The 20,239-nt window shown below is 54.2% G+C and overlaps 1 protein-coding gene across 1 annotated transcript in view; it reads left to right on the top strand.

Moving 5' to 3' along the window:
• Window positions 1-20,239, top strand: part of TMEM132E (transmembrane protein 132E) — a 241,843-nt gene that overhangs the window by 215,993 nt on the left and 5,611 nt on the right. The window contains exons 4-7 of the mRNA XM_038375858.2: window positions 2,861-3,053; window positions 5,083-5,226; window positions 17,030-17,235; window positions 19,707-19,986. Of these exons, the coding sequence (XP_038231786.1) occupies window positions 2,861-3,053; window positions 5,083-5,226; window positions 17,030-17,235; window positions 19,707-19,986 (823 nt within the window). The remainder of the gene's footprint in view (window positions 1-2,860; window positions 3,054-5,082; window positions 5,227-17,029; window positions 17,236-19,706; window positions 19,987-20,239) is intronic.

The raw sequence follows: 20,239 nt of genomic DNA, 5'->3' as shown, positions 1-20,239 counted from the left end.
TTACTTTTTAAAAGGAATGATTCATATTCACTAAAAGACTTCAGCATTTTCCCTGTGAAGACTATAGAGTTTCAATACAGTACATGAATTGTAGAAATAAAATATATAATGTACATAAGTGTTACATTTGTAAAGAAAATGTAAAAATGTAACTACACAATGAATTGCTCGGTGTGCAGCAGTGTTGCATATTCAATAATAGATCATTTTGCCCAGTTAAAATGAGGTTGACTGATAATACATATTAAGAAATCTGAATCACATAGGAAAAACCCAACTTAATACATAGGATAACTCATCAGCATTGTCACAGCTGCGTTCCAGGCCCGCAAATGTCGCACGCTACCCCCATGTTCAGCCTGGTGATGCTAATTAGCCCAAAGCATTTCAGGCCTCAGGAGACTGAGCTGTGGTGTGCCACAGGCAGAGACTGGGCGGCACTGAGGGGCACCAATGCCCGAGCCCCTGCAGCGGCAGGGAATTGACTAGGTAAGACGTGTCCACATGGCACCTGCCACCTGCGCAGCAAACAGGCTTTTCCCATGGCTAGGAGAGCTCTAGGACGGTGCCACGACTGCGCGGCAGGGACCCCGGGGGCAGAGAAGTTTGTAATGCGATGCTGACAGGCACTGACAGCTGGCAGCCTGCTTACTAATAGCCTCCTGCGGTTCCTTCCAGACTGCTCAGGTGAGGCCGGGGAACCGGGCGTCCGACGGCGCCGTCGGATGGTGATAGCTCCAGGGCGTCTCCTGTTGGGGGGGGAGGAACATGACGGGCACTCGCTTGTTTCAATGCAGCAGGGACCCAGCCAGAGCTGGAGACGCTGGTGCCGGGTAAAGGTGGGCACTGGGCCTGGCGCTGCAGGGCTGGGAACATGAAAGCTCCCTGGTGGGTTGCAGGCTGGCATTCTGATACTAATGCCCTGGGCTAAGGGTGCTGGGCTAGCACCCGGGTTAGTGTGACCCAAACAGGACATGGAGCCTGGCGCTGGGCAATCTGTTACCCGTGCCCTGCTGGATAGATCCATCTCCATCCTGAGCCTGGCAGTAGGACCCCAGTGGTGCCCTGCTGTGGCTCTCTGAGCAGAGAGGGGCATTTCGTTTGGACTGATGCTCTTTCACTAGTACATTTTTAACTGGTTTATACACATGGCTCCCCAGTGCCCCACCCCTGGGTGCAGCATTGCGGACTAGCTTTGGCACACTGCAGGGAGCCACTGAAACCAACGAGCCACCCGCCAACCCCAGGCGCATCTGACTGAGAGGATTTGGCGAACTCAACCAGATGCCGCTGATTCCAACTTGGGGCTCTGATCTCTGGGAGCAGCAGCCTCTTCGCTGCGCACGGCTGGTGCTGCGGAGAAGAATGGGAGGGTGGTCGAGCAACGGGAGGCTGGCGTGTAATATCCCTGGAGCAATCCCACTCGGTCATGGCGTAATCTTGGGAGCAAAGAGCAGGAGACAGCCCCACAGGTGGGCAGAACTGCACTGCCATTAGAGGAAACTGAAGCAGGGAAGAGCCCTCTGTTTTAAAAAAACGATATCCAGGCGCACTTATAGCAAGGAATGTGACTGGCCAAACAGCCCCTTTGGCTTCCATCTATGAACTGCCTGGACACCTCAGAGTCCTGTCTGCAGAGCTCTGCACACACGGCCCTTAGAGAGCGGCAACTTCTCTAGCATGGCTCCCTCCTCGTCCTGGAATATTCTGCATTTCCATCCAGTGCTTTGCAAACCACATAGGAGTCCAGGGGAATGCAGCCACCTCTGGGGTGGAGGGCAGCAGCCAAGTGGAATGCCGAACTGCAGAGTGGGAAGGGCCATGGTACTAGGGGTGTGGAAATCCCCATTCTTTTAAAAAAGTTGTGTTGGATCTGTAACATGCCCACAGGATAGGCAGGGTTCAAGCGAAAGGCCCACTTATCAGTGGAACAGCCCCTCGGCTTCCATAACTGTCCACTAGGGCGTGGCCCCTTCCTTTGCAGGCCCTGGCCACTGGATGGACTATTGGCTACTCCTAGGTTCCTCTGACCTTGCTGTGAACAGAAATCAAGTTCGGTAAGCTGGGGAGGGGGCAGTGTTGCCTAGTGGGTACAGTGCGGCCCTGGGACTCAGAAGACCTGGATTCTATTCCCAGCTCTGGCTGGGTGATCTTGGGCAAGTGACTTCCCCCTTTCTGTGCCTCAGTTTCTCCAGGGGGATAATGGGATCCATTGATGAAAAAAGCTCTCTGTTATTAAGCACACAGCAAGTTTGGCCATGAAGCCTTCCCCGCTGCAATGCCATCTCACGGCAAAAGGCCTCTCTCCTTATCTGCAGCTCTTTGGCCCTTTGGCTTGACTTTCAGGAGATAAAATGAAATCTCAGGAGCAGATTAGAGAGGTAAATCCAGCGAGGTCCTGAGCCAGACGGTGTCCCCAAGCACTGGGCAGTGCCCGGGTCCCTGGCCGGCAAATCTTTCGTTCTCACGGATGGCTGCCCACGTGGCAGCTGCACAGTTAATTCCTCTGTCAACTCCCTTGCACAGAGCTAATACATGAGAGCGGGACCCTTGGAAGTCCCGTTGCTTGGGCCTCCGTAGATAATTCAATAGGGAACAAGAACGGTGCTGTCGGGTAATAGCGAATTCTCTCCCTGCTGAAGAGTTCTATAGGGTTGTGCCAAAAAAGATCTTCAGGATTTTAGGGTCCTTCATTCAGTTTCTGGAAGGCCTGATTGGTTTTTGGTTCTGTGGGATTTTTCCACAAGCCGAGGGACAAACCCCCCAGCCCTGGGGTCATGCCATCGGGCCTGATTTTCCTCCAGTGTTCCAGCAAGGCCTGGCCTGCGGCTGACCACGTCTGCCCTCTGTCTCCTCGCAGGGATGGGGACTCCTCCTACGAGATCATGCAGCTGGACTTTGAGATGGAGAATTTCACCAGCCAGTCCGTGACACGGCGCATCATGTGGCACATCGACTACCGGGGCCGCAACCCGCCACCCGACCTGGAGAAGGTGGTGACAGAGCTGACAGTCATTCAGAGGGACATCCGCGCCATCGTGCCCCTGGCCATGGTGAGTGAGCTTGGACGGCTCCTCCACCGCCCCCGGGGAGGGCTGTGTGGGGTTCCAGATGGGCCCCCCTGCATTCCCAATGTGCAGGCACACACCCTGCACAACCACACACACACCCCCAATGGCACGCAAACCAGACCGCTTCCCCCACTCACGTGCCCTAAACCCACAGCACTCATTCACTTTTCACCTCTCCTCCTCATAGTCTTGCATACGTACCCACCTGTAACACGCTGCACACGCGCACCTCTTCCCTCCACAGTATCCAAGGGGGGACACACACACACAAAGCTAACCCCACACCTTGGCGTGTGCCCCCGTAACACACCCTAGCGCCGCACTGATACTGGGCTTGCCTGGTATGAGCACCCACCCTGGGCTGGGGCAGAATCTCAGCTGGCCTCTGCCGGCTGCTGGGCCGTGGGTCTGGGACTGGCACCCACAGGCCTCCTCCGAGGCAGTGATGTCTGTTTCCTTGTGGTACTGAGTGTGGGGGGGAGAGGCATGTCCGCCCCCAGCAGCCCCTGAATCCCTGCTCAGAGAAGCTGGGCACAGCCCACCAGGGCCCCGATCAGTCCCCTTCACTGGTGGCTTGGGGGACACGAGATGAAAGGCTCTCACTCAGCAGCCCAGCACCGCAGGCTGTTCTGTCGGGGCTGTAACCACCCGCAGTTGGGGCCCGGGCTGGTGCATGTGGAGCCAGCTCTTAGCCATCCCCGTCAACAAACTCACCTGAGCTCGAGGGGTTGGGCCCCATCTTCTACACTGGTTTCCATTCATTAATTGATGGGGAAACTGAGGCACAGAGCAGTGACATGTTTCTCCCAAGATCACACATGAGGAGCCAGCGGCAGGGCTGGGAGCAGAACCCAGGAGTCGTTATTCCCAGTTCCCTCCTATAATCCCTCTATCACATTCGCCCACAGAACCAGTTGTGGAACCCAGGAGTCCTGACGCCCCATCCTTTGCTCTAACCCACTAGCCAACTCTCCCTCCCAGGGTTAAAAACAAGGAGCGGCGTTTCCAGTTGGTTCAGATCCCATTTACACCAGTAATCCTGTGGGAGCGACTCCAGATTGTCATTGAGATCAGGGTCTGGCCTTGGTTTTCCCATCCAGTTGGGGTCTCAGAGCCCAGCTCCAGCCTGAGCCCAAAGATTTACACGGCAGTTTTATAGCCCTGCAGCCCAAGCCCGAGTCAGCTGACCTGGACCAGCCATGGGTCTTTTATTGCAGTGTAGACGTGCCGCTTCCATGGGTTGTGAAAGTAGCGTGTGGGATCTGCCCGCAGAGTCCTGCCCCTGGTAACTGGGGTAACTGAGTGATGGGGGGCTCTTCTTGCACTTTAAGATCTTAAAGAAGGTATGTGCTGGGGAGGGGGGGAGGGGGTGGAAGCTGAGCCGGTGCCCAGAAACTCTCCCGCTCCATGGAGACCCGCCCATGGGATGAGAGCGAGCCAGCTATCCCTCCATTAAAGACAATCACATCACAGGCTGCCAGGAAGGCAAGATTAGATTCCTTGCTATTTCATTTACTTGAAAGGTTATCTTTGCTGGCTCGCCTCCACCAGCGAGGCCCGACTACGAAGCAGCCAATTTAATTTCTGCATCGGATTTCCATGTTTGCATAATTAACTGGTTTGCAATTAGACTTGCCCTCCATCCATACTGCTCTTGTTCTTTGAAGTTTTTAAGAGTTTGTGAGACCCCAGTGGTCTCAGAGCGAGGGGATTGAGACGGCATCACAAGCGCAATGACCGTGAGCGGGCAGGACTGCCTTCGACATGGCATTATAAAATAAAAGGGGGCCAAGCGCCCCCACCCCTGGCACAGTGCCAGGTACTGGGTGCAGTGCTGACTCCCAGAGGAGAGCGCCCCCCCACTGAGTCACCTGCACACACACACACGCCCACATTTGGGGTCCATTCCTTGCATCTCACCGGCTGTAGGGTGCCCCTCTGGAGTGGGGTCTCGGCAGGGGAGAGGAAAATGGGGGCTGGACACCAATGCAATGTCCCCTTTGCCTTCCAGGACACAGAGATCATCAACACAGCCATCCTGACAGGCCGGACGGTGGCCATCCCAGTGAAGGTCATCGCCATAGAGATGACCGGCGTCATCACGGACATCTCGGCCATGGTCGAGTGCAAGTCCAACAACGAGGACATCATCAAGGTGGGCCTGGCGGGGCAGGGAGGGGGCAAAGATTCCTGGAGCCATCTGCCCTGAGCATTGTCTGGCCCTTCATGCAGCCCCTCCAGCTGTGTGTAGGGCCAACCAGCCCCAGCCCCACCTCAAGGCAGGAGCATGAGGTCAGGCAGGATGGAAGTGAAGGGCTCCCCTGACAATGGCCACCCCCCGTCTGATGCTGGGAGAGAACCCATGCTGCCGTGCAGGTCGCCTCCCCATCGCCCTGCCCTGTGAGTTTGCTGCGTTAGGGGACTCCAGGATCTAAGCTGTCAGGAGAAGGGCTGTCTGGGCCAGATTCTCAGCTGGTGTCAATCAGCGAAGCTCTGTTGACTGCAGGGAGACTGCTGATCAACACCCGCCAGGGAACCGGCCCTGTACCATTAGCTTTTCCAGGCAGAAAGGTAACCTATAGATTGTGACCCGTGTGTAGCCAGCGCGGTGACAGGTTGCTTTGCTTATGAGCCGAGTGGCCAGCAAGAGTCCGGGCACTGTTCTCGTGGCTGTTTGTTGCCAGTTTCCTTAGCGGACCAGCAACAAAGGGGACACATGCGGGGCAGGGCAGAGCCAAGCTGGACTTTCTCATATCCGTGTAAATCAAAATAAATAGGTGCAAATACAGTAGTGAGAAGGTACCACGCTGTTGGCCTACGCAGCTATTTTGCTCTGGTCACCGGTTAAGTCCCCTTGATTACCCCTCTGGTCAGTGTGTACAAGGTACCTGTCTGGGCCTGATCCACCCAGCAGATGCATCTGTCACAGCCCCAGCTAGAGGACTTCTATCTCCAACCACAGCAGCTCACGTTTGTAGCTCTGGAGGCTCCTGGCGCACTCCCCAGGAGGGTGGCTGAGCTGGCAACCATCACAGGCGCACGGTGGAAGTTACATGTGCTCCAGGCTCCGTTCTTGCTCTGCTGAGAACCTTTGTAAGATGGCTGAAACCTAGAGTCTGCTGGGCTCCAGCTGGACCCCCCAGAGGGGAGGAGAACCGGGGAAGGAGAGAGGAAAGCAGAAGCCAGAAGAAAAGGAGTACTTGTGGCACCTTAGAGACTAACAAATTTATTAGAGCAAAAGCTTTCGTGAGCTACAGCTCACTGTGAGCTGTAGCTCACGAAAGCTTTTGCTCTAATAAATTTGTTAGTCTCTAAGGTGCCACAAGTACTCCTTTTCTTTTTGCGAATACAGACTAACACAGCTGCTACTCTGAAAGAAGCCAGAAGGAGGCATGTGGAACAGGGATTGTGTAGATCGCATTAGTTTCCTGAGGGTTGTAATACTTTGACCCAGTTTCAGTTGCTGGTGGCCAGGGAGCTACAGGAGGTTGTGTTAGGGGATCTGGTGGTGGTCCCTTCTGGCCTTAGACTCTGTGACTTTCTGGTAGCCCCTGGGCTAACCCACATGCTTTATGAAGCAAGACCCCTGTGCACCTTCTCCAGCTGCAAAAGGAAGGACAGGGCTGGGAGAGTCCATTCAAGCACCCAGGAACCTCTGTGAATTGGGTTTCACTTGACTATAACATCATCTCTGAATGCAAATACAGACCTCAGAGCGCGGAGGAAGCCAGAAGGCCAGGCAGATGGGTTAGGACCATCCTGGGGCCGTTTATTCCAACCAACTCATCTTGCTGACAGATTTCTCACTGCGTGGTTGTAATTAGTCACCGGGCAAGCTAAATGAAGAGCCCGGGCTCCTCCAGAGCGCAGGGGTGGCCATTCTCCCTCAGTCACGCAGCCTCTCCTTGGCACCCTTTTGGTCATGTGAAATGCCACGGCTTCACAGTTTGATTGGTGTCACTGCAGGGTAGAGGTGCTGGAGCCTTGGGCTCTGGAGCCTTGGGCTCTGGCCTGGGTTTCCTGGCTTCTTCTGGGACTGTCCTCTCTGGTCCTTCTGCTGGCAAACTGATTAGGACCCAGGCTCCCAGGATTTCCTGTAGCACTTGTTACTCTAAGCTCACCGGCTCCCCCTACTGAGTGGGGCTCCCATGTTTGCTCCACTTCCATGTTGGTCCCCCTGCGGTTTTGATCATGATGCCCAGGGGACACTGCAGAAGGGGGGCTTTTGACTTTGAGCCCAGTTGCTTAAGGGGCGGTGGAATAGGCTGACCCAGCAAGAAACGTCACAGCTTGGACACAGACACAAGCGCCGCCGTGGCATGAGAAGGCAGCTCCATGCACCTTTGGAGGCCAGTGCTGCATAGCCATGGGGCCTTTCCTCTGCTGCCAGGCCCAATTGATCAGTGGGGTCAACGGGAGTGACTGACTTCACCTGGGCGCCAATGCTGGGGAGTTCTGCCCCTTGTCTCTGTCCTGAGCATGGAGAGGCCTGGCAAAGGGAAGTCAGGCACCTAACTCCCTTGGGCTCTGATACCAAACCCTCACTCTAAAGACAACCCAGTTGCCCTCCCACCTCAGCGTTCCTCCTCCAGCCTCCCAGCCACCAGTCCTGATCCGGGCCATACCGAGTCTCATCCAGCCCCTGAGAATGCCAGTAAGGTGGGCGGGCAGGGCAAGCAGTGCCCACTGCACATGGCATGTTCTCCTGATGAATCCCGGCGCTCAGTGCAATTGCTGCTGGTGCCGCGGGGTCCCGCCTGCACCGAGGGCTGGACTGAGGCCCACCAAACTCATTTCATGCCAGGGCCATGGTAGAGCCGTGAGCTGGTTGGACCTGAACCACATTCCTTTCCTGTGTATTTGATTTCAAGACGTGCAGGGGAGAGAGCGTCACCATCCCAGGGGAGGCTGCAGGAGCTCTCCAGTATCTAATGTCCTGGCGGTTGGAAGCAGCTATAACTACAGGTTATCAAGCCAGTTATTACGGATATGGCAAAATATTGTTGCTTTGAAATGTAAACGGCAAGTTCTCATTAGCGGCTTCACTTCCTGGTCAGAGGCTCGAGTGAGCCATCTCACGCTGACACTCCAAATTGCACAGCTTCTCCACCGGAGTCAGCATTGCCGCACGGCCACGGCTCTGCACTTGTGCTTCTCGGGTGCCCCAGAGCCGGCCCTGGGGCTTGCAGAGCCGGCAGCCTCCCAGGCACTGACGGGAGAGAGGGGCAGGTGGGCTGAGGGGGCTGGCGACTGCGCCTTGCTTTGCACTCGCTAAACTGGGGCGAGCACCAAAACATGCACAGCATCTTTTAGCCATGATGGCTGTGAATGGGGCACGGGGAGAGGTACAAGGAAGGGAGGGTAGAGAATAGACAGAAGGAATAAGGGGGACTAGATGACAAAGATGCTATCTAAATGCCAGCTGTCAGTCTGTCTGTCTAGCTATCCATCCCCAAACACCCCATCTATCTATCTATCTATCTATCCCCAAACACCCCATCATCTATCTATCTCTATACACCCCCACTATCTATCTATCCATCCCCATAAACCCCATCTATCTAATCTATCTATCTATCCCCAGACACCCCCACAATCTAATCTGTCTATCTGTCTGTCTATCTGTCTGTCTGTCTATCTAGCTATCTATCCCCAGACACCCCCACTATCTATCTATCTATCCCCAGACACCCCTTCTATCTATCTATCTTTCTATCTATCCCCAGACACCCCCACTATCTATCTATCCCCTGCCCCCTCTTTCTAGCTCTTGGCATTATACCAGCACCAGGCAGCATGCTCACCATCATGGTGTGTTTGGGGGAAGATGGACGTTGCTTGAGGGGCAGGGAATCAATGCTAGTGCCCCCTTCATGCCACAGGATTCCCAGAGTACTTCCCAAGCGCCACGCATGGAGCCCCGCTGACATGCAGCCACCTCTGGGATGCAGCACTCTAGTGGTGTGGGAGACAGCCACAAAGCACATGACGGAGTTGTAGGCCAGGCTGCATGTGCAGAAAGTGCCAGGGGTCAGTTGGGTGGCCTCAGTTTTGGGTGGGTAACACTGGTGCTGGGAATCCTGCACTTGCATTTGAATGGGAGGAGCCAGTGGAGCTATGCCTGATTTACCCCAGGTGGGGATTTGCCCCATGGACTCCCATGGGGCTATGGTGATTTATCCCAGTAGGGATCTGGCCCATGGAGCTGTGGTAATTTACCCCAGTTGGGGGGTCTGGCCCATGGGGCTATGGTGATTTACCCCCAGCTGGGGGTCTGGCCCCACGAAGCTATAGTGATTTACCCCCAGCTGGGGATCTGGCCCATGGGGCTATGGTGATTTACCCCAGTAGAGATTCGTGGCAGAATTGTTACCCTGGTCTCCCAGAAGGGGTGCTAAGTGAGTCCCTCAGGTTTGCGCAGGGAGTCGTGGCAGAGGCAGTCATGGAGCTGGCCAGCTCCCAGGCAAGTGCTGGAATGACTGGGCCAACCTCCCTTCCTGGCCCCAAGGCAGCTCTCAGGCCCGGATGCTGCCTAGCTTGTTCCCTGGGCCCCCAGAGCAGCCAGACTCTGCAGTCTGTGTGCTCCAGCCCCTGGCTGTCGCCTCAGCTCACACCAAGCAAGTCTGGGGAACAGGGCGTGACAGACGCGATCAGAGAATGTTTACCCGAGTCCCAGAATAAAGCTCTCGTCTCGTCTAATTTATGGAGACCCGGTTTCTGCAGCATGATAAAACACAGTAGCAATAATACACTTCAGGATGGACTCCAAGACACTTAAATTGGTTAATATGCTGCCTTCCTGCTCATAAATTAATTTACCCACTGTCCCTGCACCCAGGGGGAGCGGACACATGCACACGGACTGTGATGAATAATGGATCGCGCAAACCTCCGGCCCCACAAACTTTGCCTTATGTTTTCCATGAGGCGTCTCCTTGCAATGTCTGGCTGAGTTATTTTTTGTTTGTAGCTGAGATTTGTTCCACAGGAGCTTCAGTTACCTGGAGAGATTGGGGAGTATGAATACGGTGTCAGGGCTATAAACCTGTTACATAAATCACAGATTACAGAGTGGAATCTGCTATCTGTTCCTGTAAATAATTGAACATTCAGATGAGGTAGGGAGCTGAGCATGGCCGCCACTGCTGTGTACACAGAGAGGGTACAGTGATATTATACCAAAAAAGAGGGCATTACAAAAACACTAAGGCTGCAAAGTCAAGCACTCAAAAGTTAGGAAATGCCACAAGTAAAGTTGCCTGTGTGACCTTAATTCAGCCCCCTTGGGCATATGGATTATGATCGAGTCTTTAATGCCATGATCACAGCTTACTTCTTTCCCCTTGCCTCATTCAATGCACAGGACCTGCTCTTGGGAATGAATCAGGGCTGTGCAGCAAGGAGGCTGTTATCGGGAGAAGCCCTGCCTCGTTTGTTGCAGAAGCTGGAGGCAGTGCAGTGAACGAGGCAGGGACTGCAGGAAGAGAAAGGAGGGTTTCCTGGTGAAGGCATTTGAGTGCTACCCTGGCAAACTGGATCCTGGCCCTGCTTCTGCCACAGAGCTCCTGTGTGGGGAGTCACTTAAAGCAAACTTTTTACAGGGAGCCTCTATCTGCTTCTCCTGTTTGGGGTACCCAACCTGAGACCCTGAGGTCGGATTTGCTTTGTGAGCCCTCCCAGCTGAGGTCAATGAGAGCTCTGTGCTCAACATAGGAAGTGCTATCACATACTCGACGCTCTGAAAAATCAGGCCTTCTGCCTCTCAGATTGGGCACCTAAAAGGAGATGCCACGTTTGACAATTTTGGCTTTCATCTCTGTGTCAGAATTCCCCAGATATAATGAGAGCACCTAGCCTGACTGGGGGGCCGGGAAGATAAATGCATTAATGTTGGGAAAGAATTAAGGGATTACATTGAGAGCACCACACAGAAACCCGGGAGGAAATGAACCATTTTGCAATCAGAGCAGAGTTTGAATGGTAAGGCCTGGGGCCACCCATGGGATGATGAGGATGAATGAACTATTGAACAGCTGCTCTTTTGCAGAGCACCGTCTGTCCTGTGCACTGAATGAGGCAGGGGGTCTGTGCAATCTTAATATTATTTTAATGTCATTTTGCTGTATGTAATTGTGATGGGGTGAACCCCCATCCTAGGGTGCCACCTGATGTACTGGGGTCTCACTGAGCCTGCCCTTTCCACCAGCCTGGGTTTCCTTACCCTGTTCTTGCCATGCTTGGCTCTCAAGCCTTCTCCAGCACACATACAGGTAAGGCCACACCCAGCGGCAGACACAGACTGAAATCTATGTGGGAGGATTTAGCTAGGCTAGGGGAATGGCCAGGGGAATGTGCACACCTCCTTTGGGGTATAAACCCCAAATAATATTGTCTTGCGCTGTATAGAAAGATCTGCACAGTGCAAGCTCATAAAAATTCACCCTCTCCCTCAATGTGGAGAGAGATATGCACAACTTTTTGCCCCCCCTCCACCCCCAATATGAAGTGCACAAACTGGGTTTTGAAATAAACAAGAAATATGTTTATTAACTACAAAAGGTAAATTTTAAGTGATTTTAAGGGATAGCAAACAGAACAAAGCAGATTACAGAGCAAATAAAACAAAACACGCAAACTAAGATTAATACACTCAAGAAACAGGTTACAAAATATAATTTCTCACCCTAAATGTTGTTTTAGGTGAATTGCAGAGTTTCTGTAGCTTAGAGTTCCAGTTATTTATCTTCGCAGCCTGGACCTCTGTCTCAGCCTGGACTCAACCCCTGCCTTTCCCTTCAGGTGTTTTTAGCGGTCTTCCTTCTTGGGCGGGGAGGCAGTGGAGAAGAGTCCTGATTGCCTTACTTCCCAGCATTAAATAGAATTTACATAAGGCAGGAATCTTTTGTTTCCCAGTCTGACCCCCGCCCCCTCTTAATGGAAAAACACTGAAAGCCCAAGATGGGGGTCTACTACCAGGTGATACGATCACCTGACCCTGTAGTGTCAAAGCAGTAACCCAGGAAGCTTCTCAGGAAGGCAGGAGATTAGTATCTTCCAAATCTTGTTGGTCTTCCTAATGGCCCATTGAGGCTGATTGCCTACTGTCTGGTGGGCGTTCCCCCAAATACACACACAATTATAATTGTTACATAGTCAATATTCTTAACTTCAGATACAGAAATGATACATGCATACAAATTGGATAATCACATTCAGTAAATCAGAACCTTTCCAATGATACCTTACATGGTCCATCTTGCATAAAACATATCTCAGTTATGCCATATTCATATCACACTATTTCTATGAAGAATGTGGGGTGTAAATCACAGTTATAGCCAGAGTTTTTTAACGCTTAAAAATGAAAACAGCAACAACAACGGTTGGGCTCTTTAGATCCCTGGCACAGTCCTCTACCAGCTCAGCTAACGGAGAACTGGTAGCAGTAGTAGGCTGTTATCTTCTATGTGGCTCTGCCACTGGAGGGGGGTTGGGGGCACACACTTTGCTGGAGGGTTTCACAGCTGTGTGCTGAGAGCAGAGGAAGGACATTCTTGGCCAAAGGGGGTGACTGATGGTCTCCCGCACCATGGGTAAGATCACCACCTGGGCTGGTGCTGGTGGTTCTGTCTGGTCTCAGCTCAGCTCCTTTGGGACCAAATCCTGTACAGGGCCAACGAACTCAGCGCAAGCTGAGGTAGAGGAGGGCCCTCCCCGGAGGCGCCCAAGACCTACATCCCGCCTGGGTGAGCCGAGTCAGAAAACCCTTCCCCCCTCCCAAGCCTGTATCCATGCCCCGGGATCTTCTCCGCAGCCACAAAGGCTAGAAACACGGGGTCTTTTTAAGGAAGATGTGAAATGTGCTGAAGCTAATGGAGGCCCCGGGGATGTGCAGGTACAGGGTGCAATGCTCGGTGGAGAAGGGCCTATTGCTCTGAGCCATGAGAGAGGAGCAGAGGCCATTCTGGGTTCCCCTCAGCCATCTGGGAGCCACATACACCCAGAGGATCTCTTTGTAGCATCAATGCTGGTGCCTCTGTAGCTGCTCTTGGAGGACAAAGTGGGGACAGCTGCAAAGGATTCCAGATGGTGAGCGTGAAGCTGGCATCCCATGCAGCCCTTAGCGGGAATGGAGCTATCGGCTCCTTGCCCAGACAGGCCCTCACTCAATGCCTAGACATGAATCCTTCAGCTCAGGTTACGCCAAGCATGGCCATAATAGAGTGCAGTACATTTAAGAGCTAATATACAGTAGCTTTATAAAAGGGCCTCTCCATCACTGGGACAGGGCGGGTGGCTTTCAGTGAATTGAAAAGCTGGTGGCCCCAGACCAGCCGAGCTGGTGGATTTATTGCCGAAGGTAATGCGAGTAGCAGACCCTCATATTATTGTGATCAACGGCACAATATCCAAAGTGCTCATTCACCAGGGGATTCATTTCAGAGCTCATCTTTATTCAGACGCAGCCCCGGCACAGCTGAGATTGTCTTTGCAGACATGCTGAGCTTGTGTCTATTTGATGTCAATGCCGGGGCCAAGGAGAGCTCGGGAAATTAAATACCCCTTCTCATGCCCTCCCGCACCGTCCACAATACAGCTGCCTGCTCAGGGTATAGTGTCTGATTGTTGAAAGAGCTCATGGCTGGATTCCCCAGGGCTCAGTGCCCGCGATCGGGGCTGGATTCCCCAGGGCTCAGCGACTGGGGCTGGGTTCCCCAGGGTGCAGCGCCTGCGATCGGGGCTGGATCCCCCAGGGCCCAATGTCCGCGATCGGGGCCGGATTCCCCAGGGCTCAGTGACTGGGGCCAGGTTCCCCAGGGCGCAGCACCTGCGATCGGGGCTGGATCCCCCAGGGCCCATTGCCCGCGATCGGGGCGGGATTCCCCAGCACCTGCAATCGGGGCCAAGTTCCCCAGGGATCAGCACCCGCGATTGGGGCCGGATCCCCCAGGGCCCAGCACCGCGATCGGGGCCAGATCCCCCAGAGCTCAGCGCCCGCGATCGGGGCCAGATCCCCCAGGGCTCAGCGCCCGCGATCGGGGCCAGATCCCCCAGGGCTCAGCGCCCGCGATCGGGGCCAGATCCCCCAGGGCTCAGCGCCCGCGATCGGGGCCAGATCCCGCAGGGCCCAGCGTCTGCGATCGGGGCCAGATCCCGCAGGGCCCAGTGCCTGCAATTGGGGCCGGATCCTCCAGGGCCCAGCGCCCGCGATCCGGGCCGGATCCCCCAGGACTCAGCGCCTGCGATCGGGGCTGGATCCCCCAGTGCCCAGCGCCTGCGATCGGGGCCAAGTTCTCCAGGGCTCAGCGTCCGCAATCGGGGCCAGATCCCCCAGGGCCCAGTGCCTGCAATTGGGGCCGGATCCTCCAGGGCCCAGCGCCCGTGATCAGAGCCGGATCCCCCAGGACTCAGCGCCTGCGATCGGGGCTGGATCCCCCAGGACTCAGCGCCCACGATCAGAGCCAGATCCCCCAGGTCCCAGCGCCCATGATTGGGGCCGGTCCCCCAGGGCCCAGCGCCTGCAATCCAGGCCAGATTCCAAGAGTCCAGATCCCATCGAGACACCTAAACAAGGGCCAGATTTGCTCAACATCCTATTGTGACCTGGCCACATATTCCAGAGCACTCAGTGTCCAACCTGCATCCAGCACACCAAGTCCTTGAAAAAGCCAAGCCCCCTCCTGGGTGCTGAGCCCTTCTGCAGACCTCCCCAAGCAAACCTGGTTTGCAGCCACCACTGCTGTTTCAGTGGAGAGCATTTTGCACCTGTCAGTCATTGGGCTCACATATTTTTCTGAAGCTGCAAACCAAGCTTGGTGCATCTGACTGAGTTGATCTGCAGAGGCAGATGGGTCAGTGGCCAATCTTGGGTGCAGGAAGGCAGGCTGGATGATTTGCAGGTGTGGAATTGCACTCACAGAGACACAGGCTGTGTGGAGACCTGGAACAGTATCAGAGTCGCTGGTGTGAGATCCTCCCTCCACCCTACGGGCAGGCAATGTTGCATTCTTGACTTACAGCCCTAAGAAGAATCATGAGCAATCCATTAGTAATTTCCTCCCTTAGCTCCTTAATTGGCTTGGATTGGTCTGTAATAAGCGGCCCCCTCAGGATATATTTGTTTTATAGCACATTTAACTAATGTTATTTACATAAATGGAAATTAAAGAATGGGGGAGACACAACAATGAGATTAGAATTGATTCAGTGCAGAAATGTCTCAAGGTATTAATGTTAATGACGGTGACGGGGGTGCCAGTGAATAGCACCTTAAAGGCAGATACCATGTAAATACATTAGCAACAATGCACGGCTAATAGGGATTGCTTCCGTTAAATAAATTGTTCCAAGACATGCCACTGGCACATGGAAGCGGCGTGTCTAATGCAATTGACTTATCCACTCGGGGCTACATACCAGAGGTGCGGAGGGCTAGCTGTCTTTATAGAGCTGGTTCTAATATTTCCTGCAGGGCTGGGTGCAGAGTAAGGCAGGGCTTGTGTTTAAGGCCCAAGAATAGGGTTTAGGAGCTGATGGTTTTCTTAGCTCTCCCCGTGTGACCCAGGACAAGTCATGTAAACTCTCCATCCCTTTGACACAGTTGGAGAAGTTTCGAAAAGATGCAGAATGGCACAAGGCAAAACAGAATTTAGACACAGCTTGTCCTGTCGCATCCGGTGTCAGAAAAGGGGAAGGAGGAACATTTGGAATTTCAAGCGATTTTTGGGTTTTGACAGACCCAAAACAAAACGACTGTTTTGAGTCAAAGCCAAATGAAATAAATGTTTTGTCGCAAATGGAAACACTTTAAACAGACATTTTTGAATGAAAATATTTGATTTAAGGATGGGGGGTTGTTTTGACCAGCTTTGGGTGCTATCCAGCCTCTCCGGGGGGAGTGTGGTGGAAGCATCACAGAGGCTGATTGTCTAGATCCATAGATCTCAAAGCACCTTACAAAGGAAAGTCCATAGCATTATCTTTATTTTACCGGTGGCAAACTGAGACACAATGAGGTCCAGGCATTTGCCTGTGGCCACACAGCAAGTCAGTGATGGATCCTGGAGCTCCCCAAGACCGTTCTCACCACTGGACCATATGTGCAACTGCTTGCTTGCTGTGTGCACATTTGCTACAATCGCACATGCACATTGGGTAACTGCTGGTGCAAAGGTCTCCAATGTGGGGGCAGTCGGCTCCTCCAGGGGCTGCTCACTACCTAGCAGGATCACACCCCTGATTCCCAATCCTCCAGAGGGTCGAAAGCCAGGAAGGGCTCTGTCCGCTTTTCAGATGCCTTCCCCTTTAGTACAATACCCTCGCTAACCACTGGGGGCGCTGTTGCAGTGCACAGCAGCTTTTTGTTCCTGCAAATGTGCCAACCCGCACATGGCCAATTCCAGCCTTGCACAGAGGCTGCTACCTGGGTACCACTCTGGATGCCGTCCCCTCGCTTAGCCCAGCTGTCTCTCATTTCCCGGCAGGCCGGGATGAGACACCAGATAACGTGTGGCTCTGGCAATGATCGGTTCTTGCTCTGACTGACCCATAATTAGAGTGGCAGTCTAGTGATGGTTTGCCTTTGCCATATGGTGGATGTGTCCTTCCCAGCTCCTGGCCTCGGCGAGCCGAAGACAACTCCTGCCATTTAACATCCCTGTATTGCCCCTTACGTTTCCTCCATTTAGCATTTGACCTATGGAGGTGAAAGTGTCGGGGGCGGGGAGAACAGGGCACCCGCCTGGCAGGTGTTTGAGATCAGAGCTGCCTTTGTCCGTAATGCAGAGCCATGGTCCCCGGAAACCACAGCTCCCAGCAGTCAGCGCTCCAGCTGGAGCTGTAGTCTCCCCAGGCCACACGTCGTTGCAGCGCCTTGGAGGTGTCATGGCGCCCAATGCTGCACAGCTCAATCCAACCCCGCTGCTCAGTGCTGGTGCTTCCCTCCCTGTCCTCCCCAGGTGTCCAGCAGCTGCGACTACGTCTTTGTGAGCGGGAAGGAGACACGCGGCTCCATGAACGCCCGGGTGACCTTCAGCTACGAGCACCTGAGCGCCCTGCTGGAGATGACAGTGTGGGTGCCCAAGCTGCCGCTGCACATCGAGCTGTCGGACCCCAGGCTGAGCCAAGTGAAGGGCTGGAGGGTGCCCATCCTGCCGGACAGGAGGTGCGCCCTGCATGGGGGGCAGAGGGGAGCTCATGCCCCGCGAACCGGGCGCTTGCGGCCACGGGAGTGGGGGTAGGGGACTCTGCCCTTGCCCGGCTTTGCCAGTCAAAAATGCAGTTCCCGTTGGCTTGGTGCTCCACCTGTCTGGAAATCAGGCCCTGCTGGTCTGCGCTTACTGCAGCTGGAGGCTCCTCCAGGCAGGGAATCAGCCCTTGACGGCCTCCTCCTGGCAGCAATGAAGCAGGCTTAGGCCCTGTGCTCTGAAAGGCTGCGCCGGGGACAAGCTGCCCAATGGCAGCTCCCTGCTCGGCCATTGGAGGACGCCGCAGAGTGAGACAAAGCCCCCCTCTTCCGAAGGGCGCAGCATGCGGCCCGCATGGCACCCCAGCACCTGCGGCCTGAGTCACCAAGGACCCTCATGCTGCCCTCCCAGCTCCAAGAGCCTGGTAGAGCGGCCTTTGTTGGGGTGTTTCTTTATTGGGGTGTTTGTTGGGGTGCAGACAGCTCACAACTCCGCCAGGCTCCAAGCGAAGAGAGGGCTTGGGGCAATGCAATACACATACATGTATGCACAGATACATGCACATGTGCGTGTACACAAGCACACAGCCACCAATGTGAATGCACACATGCAGGTACACACTTATGGGCACACATGGTCACGTATGTACAGATGCACACAAAGACACACATACACACTCACACGTACATCAGCAGATAGGCATCTATCCGGGCACATGTGTATACCATGTACACGCATGCACCAGGTACACCTTCCCTCACCCCCATATGCCCACAAGCACAGGGCCAAGTCATGAATGTGCATGTGACTACACAGGTGCCCGCAGGGAGGCCCAGGTGCACATACTCATGTGAACACACACACCCCACTCCCCAACTTTCCCTTCTTTCCCTGGCCTTGCAGACCTGCAGGGACTTTAGCACCAGCAATTCTCATGTTTCCTCTTCAATGTTTTACATTGTTGCAGGCTGCTAATTTCAGCTGGTGGAAACAACAGCAACTCCTTTGTTTTGGACAGAGCCAGAGCCAGAGAGGGACAAGGACGGAGGGAGGGGGGAGTTCTAGGGAGGGGTCCTTTGCCAGTGCTCCAGGATGGGTTCCTGGACACTACCGTAATTCCTCTAATAGATAATGTACAGTGCCTCACGCACTGGGGTTCTGATCCATGACTGGGGGGTTCCTGGACACTGCCGTAATTCCCCTAATAGATAACGTACAGTGCCCAGCACAATGGGGGTCCTGGTTCAGGACAGGTGCCTAGGAACTACTGTAATTCACCTAATATACAGAGCACATGCCTTACACACCCTTTCAGCTCCCATTGGTACAGCTGGCAAGGCCTTTTGTTCAGGATGCAGCAATAGTGCTGGCCCTGGCCCTTCACATTAACCCCATCTCCTCCAACAGCAAATGCCACGTGCCATGGGATCTGCCATCCAGTGCCACCTGCATCCAGAACCCTTTTGTCAGCCAGCTTACAAGGTCTTCTGCCCCATGGGGGTGGTTTGCTATCTGTAGCAATGCTATTGCACATCTTGAGTTAGATACAGGCCTCACCGCTGAATTGCAGCTACTTCTGGGGTGGAGCATGGAGGCTGCTGAACTGCACAGTAACAGCTGGAAAGTGAAGGAGCGTGCCAATATAGCGAGCCACCTGCGATAGAATCATAGATCTGTAGGGCAGGAGGGGAAATCAAGAAGTCTTTTCTTCCAAACCCTCTGCTCTGAAGCAGGAGCAAGTAAACGGGCTAGACCATCCCTGACAGATGTTTGCCCAACCAGTTGGTAAAACCTTCAATAACAGGGATCCAACCTAGGTCACCTGTTCCAGAGTTTGAATATTCTTAGAGATAGAAAGTGTTTCCTAATATCTAACCTGAATTTCATTTGCTGCAAACTAAGCTGATTGCTTGTCCTGATCTCAGTGGGCATGGAGAGCAAATGATCCCCAACCTCTTTCTAACAGCTATTTACATATTTGATGGCTTTTATCAGGTGCCCCCAAGTCTTTTCTTCTCTAGAATCTGAACACACTCAGTTCTGTCAACCTCTCCGCCCAGGTCAGGTTTTCTAAACCTTTGATCATTTTTGTGGCTCTCCTCCCGACTTTCTCCAGTTTGATCACATCTTTCTGACAGTGCAGCACCCGGAATTGGACATGGCACTCCATCTGAGGCCTCCCCAGTGATGAGCGGCGTAGGACAATTACATACAACACTCCGGTTAATACAGCTCTTTTCGCAACTGCCTCTCGCTGTTGGCTCCTGCTCAGTTTGTGATCCCCGATAGCCCCCAGCTCCTTTCCAGCAGTACTGCCACCTAGCCAGTACCCCATCCCTGCGATGAGTCACTCACCTGTCTCTGGCCTCTATTACCTTGGTACCCACTAGCTGCAGAGCAGGGGCAGCCCCAGCCAGGGCAGGGTGGCTGATCTGTCTTGTGCCCCCAGGTCCGTGCGGGAGAGCGAGGATGATGAGGACGAGGATGAGCGGAAGCAGAACCGGGGCTGCACCCTGCAGTTCCAGCACTCCACCCTGCAGGTCTTCACCCAGTTCCACACCACCTCCTCGGAGGGCACCGACCAGGTCATCACCATGCTGGGACCCGACTGGCTGGTGGAGGTCACCGACCTGGTCAGCGACTTCATGAAGGTGGATGACCCCCGGGTGGCCCAGCTGGTGGACAGCAGCACGCTGGCCGGGCGGGAGCCGGGCACCACACTCTTCAAGGTACGGGCCCCTCACCCCCTTTCCTCGGGGCACAGGGAATCACGTGGCTGTGGAGCTGGAAGGCAGCGAAGGAACGAGCCCTGCATGCACAGGGGTGAGTCGATAAGCCGGGGGCCTGTGTCTGGGCTCATGGGGCACCCCAGCTGGCAAGCACTTGCTAGCGGTGATCAGGGATTCCGTAGGGATCTCTGTCCCTTGGGGTTGAGTTAACAGCTGATGAAGCAGGGGAGAAAGTCCTTCCCTTCCCCCCAGT

Source organism: Dermochelys coriacea, chromosome 17 (genome assembly GCF_009764565.3).
Source record: "Dermochelys coriacea isolate rDerCor1 chromosome 17, rDerCor1.pri.v4, whole genome shotgun sequence".
Lineage (NCBI taxonomy): Eukaryota > Metazoa > Chordata > Testudines > Dermochelyidae > Dermochelys > Dermochelys coriacea.
This window is presented reverse-complemented; position numbering and strand designations above follow the sequence as displayed.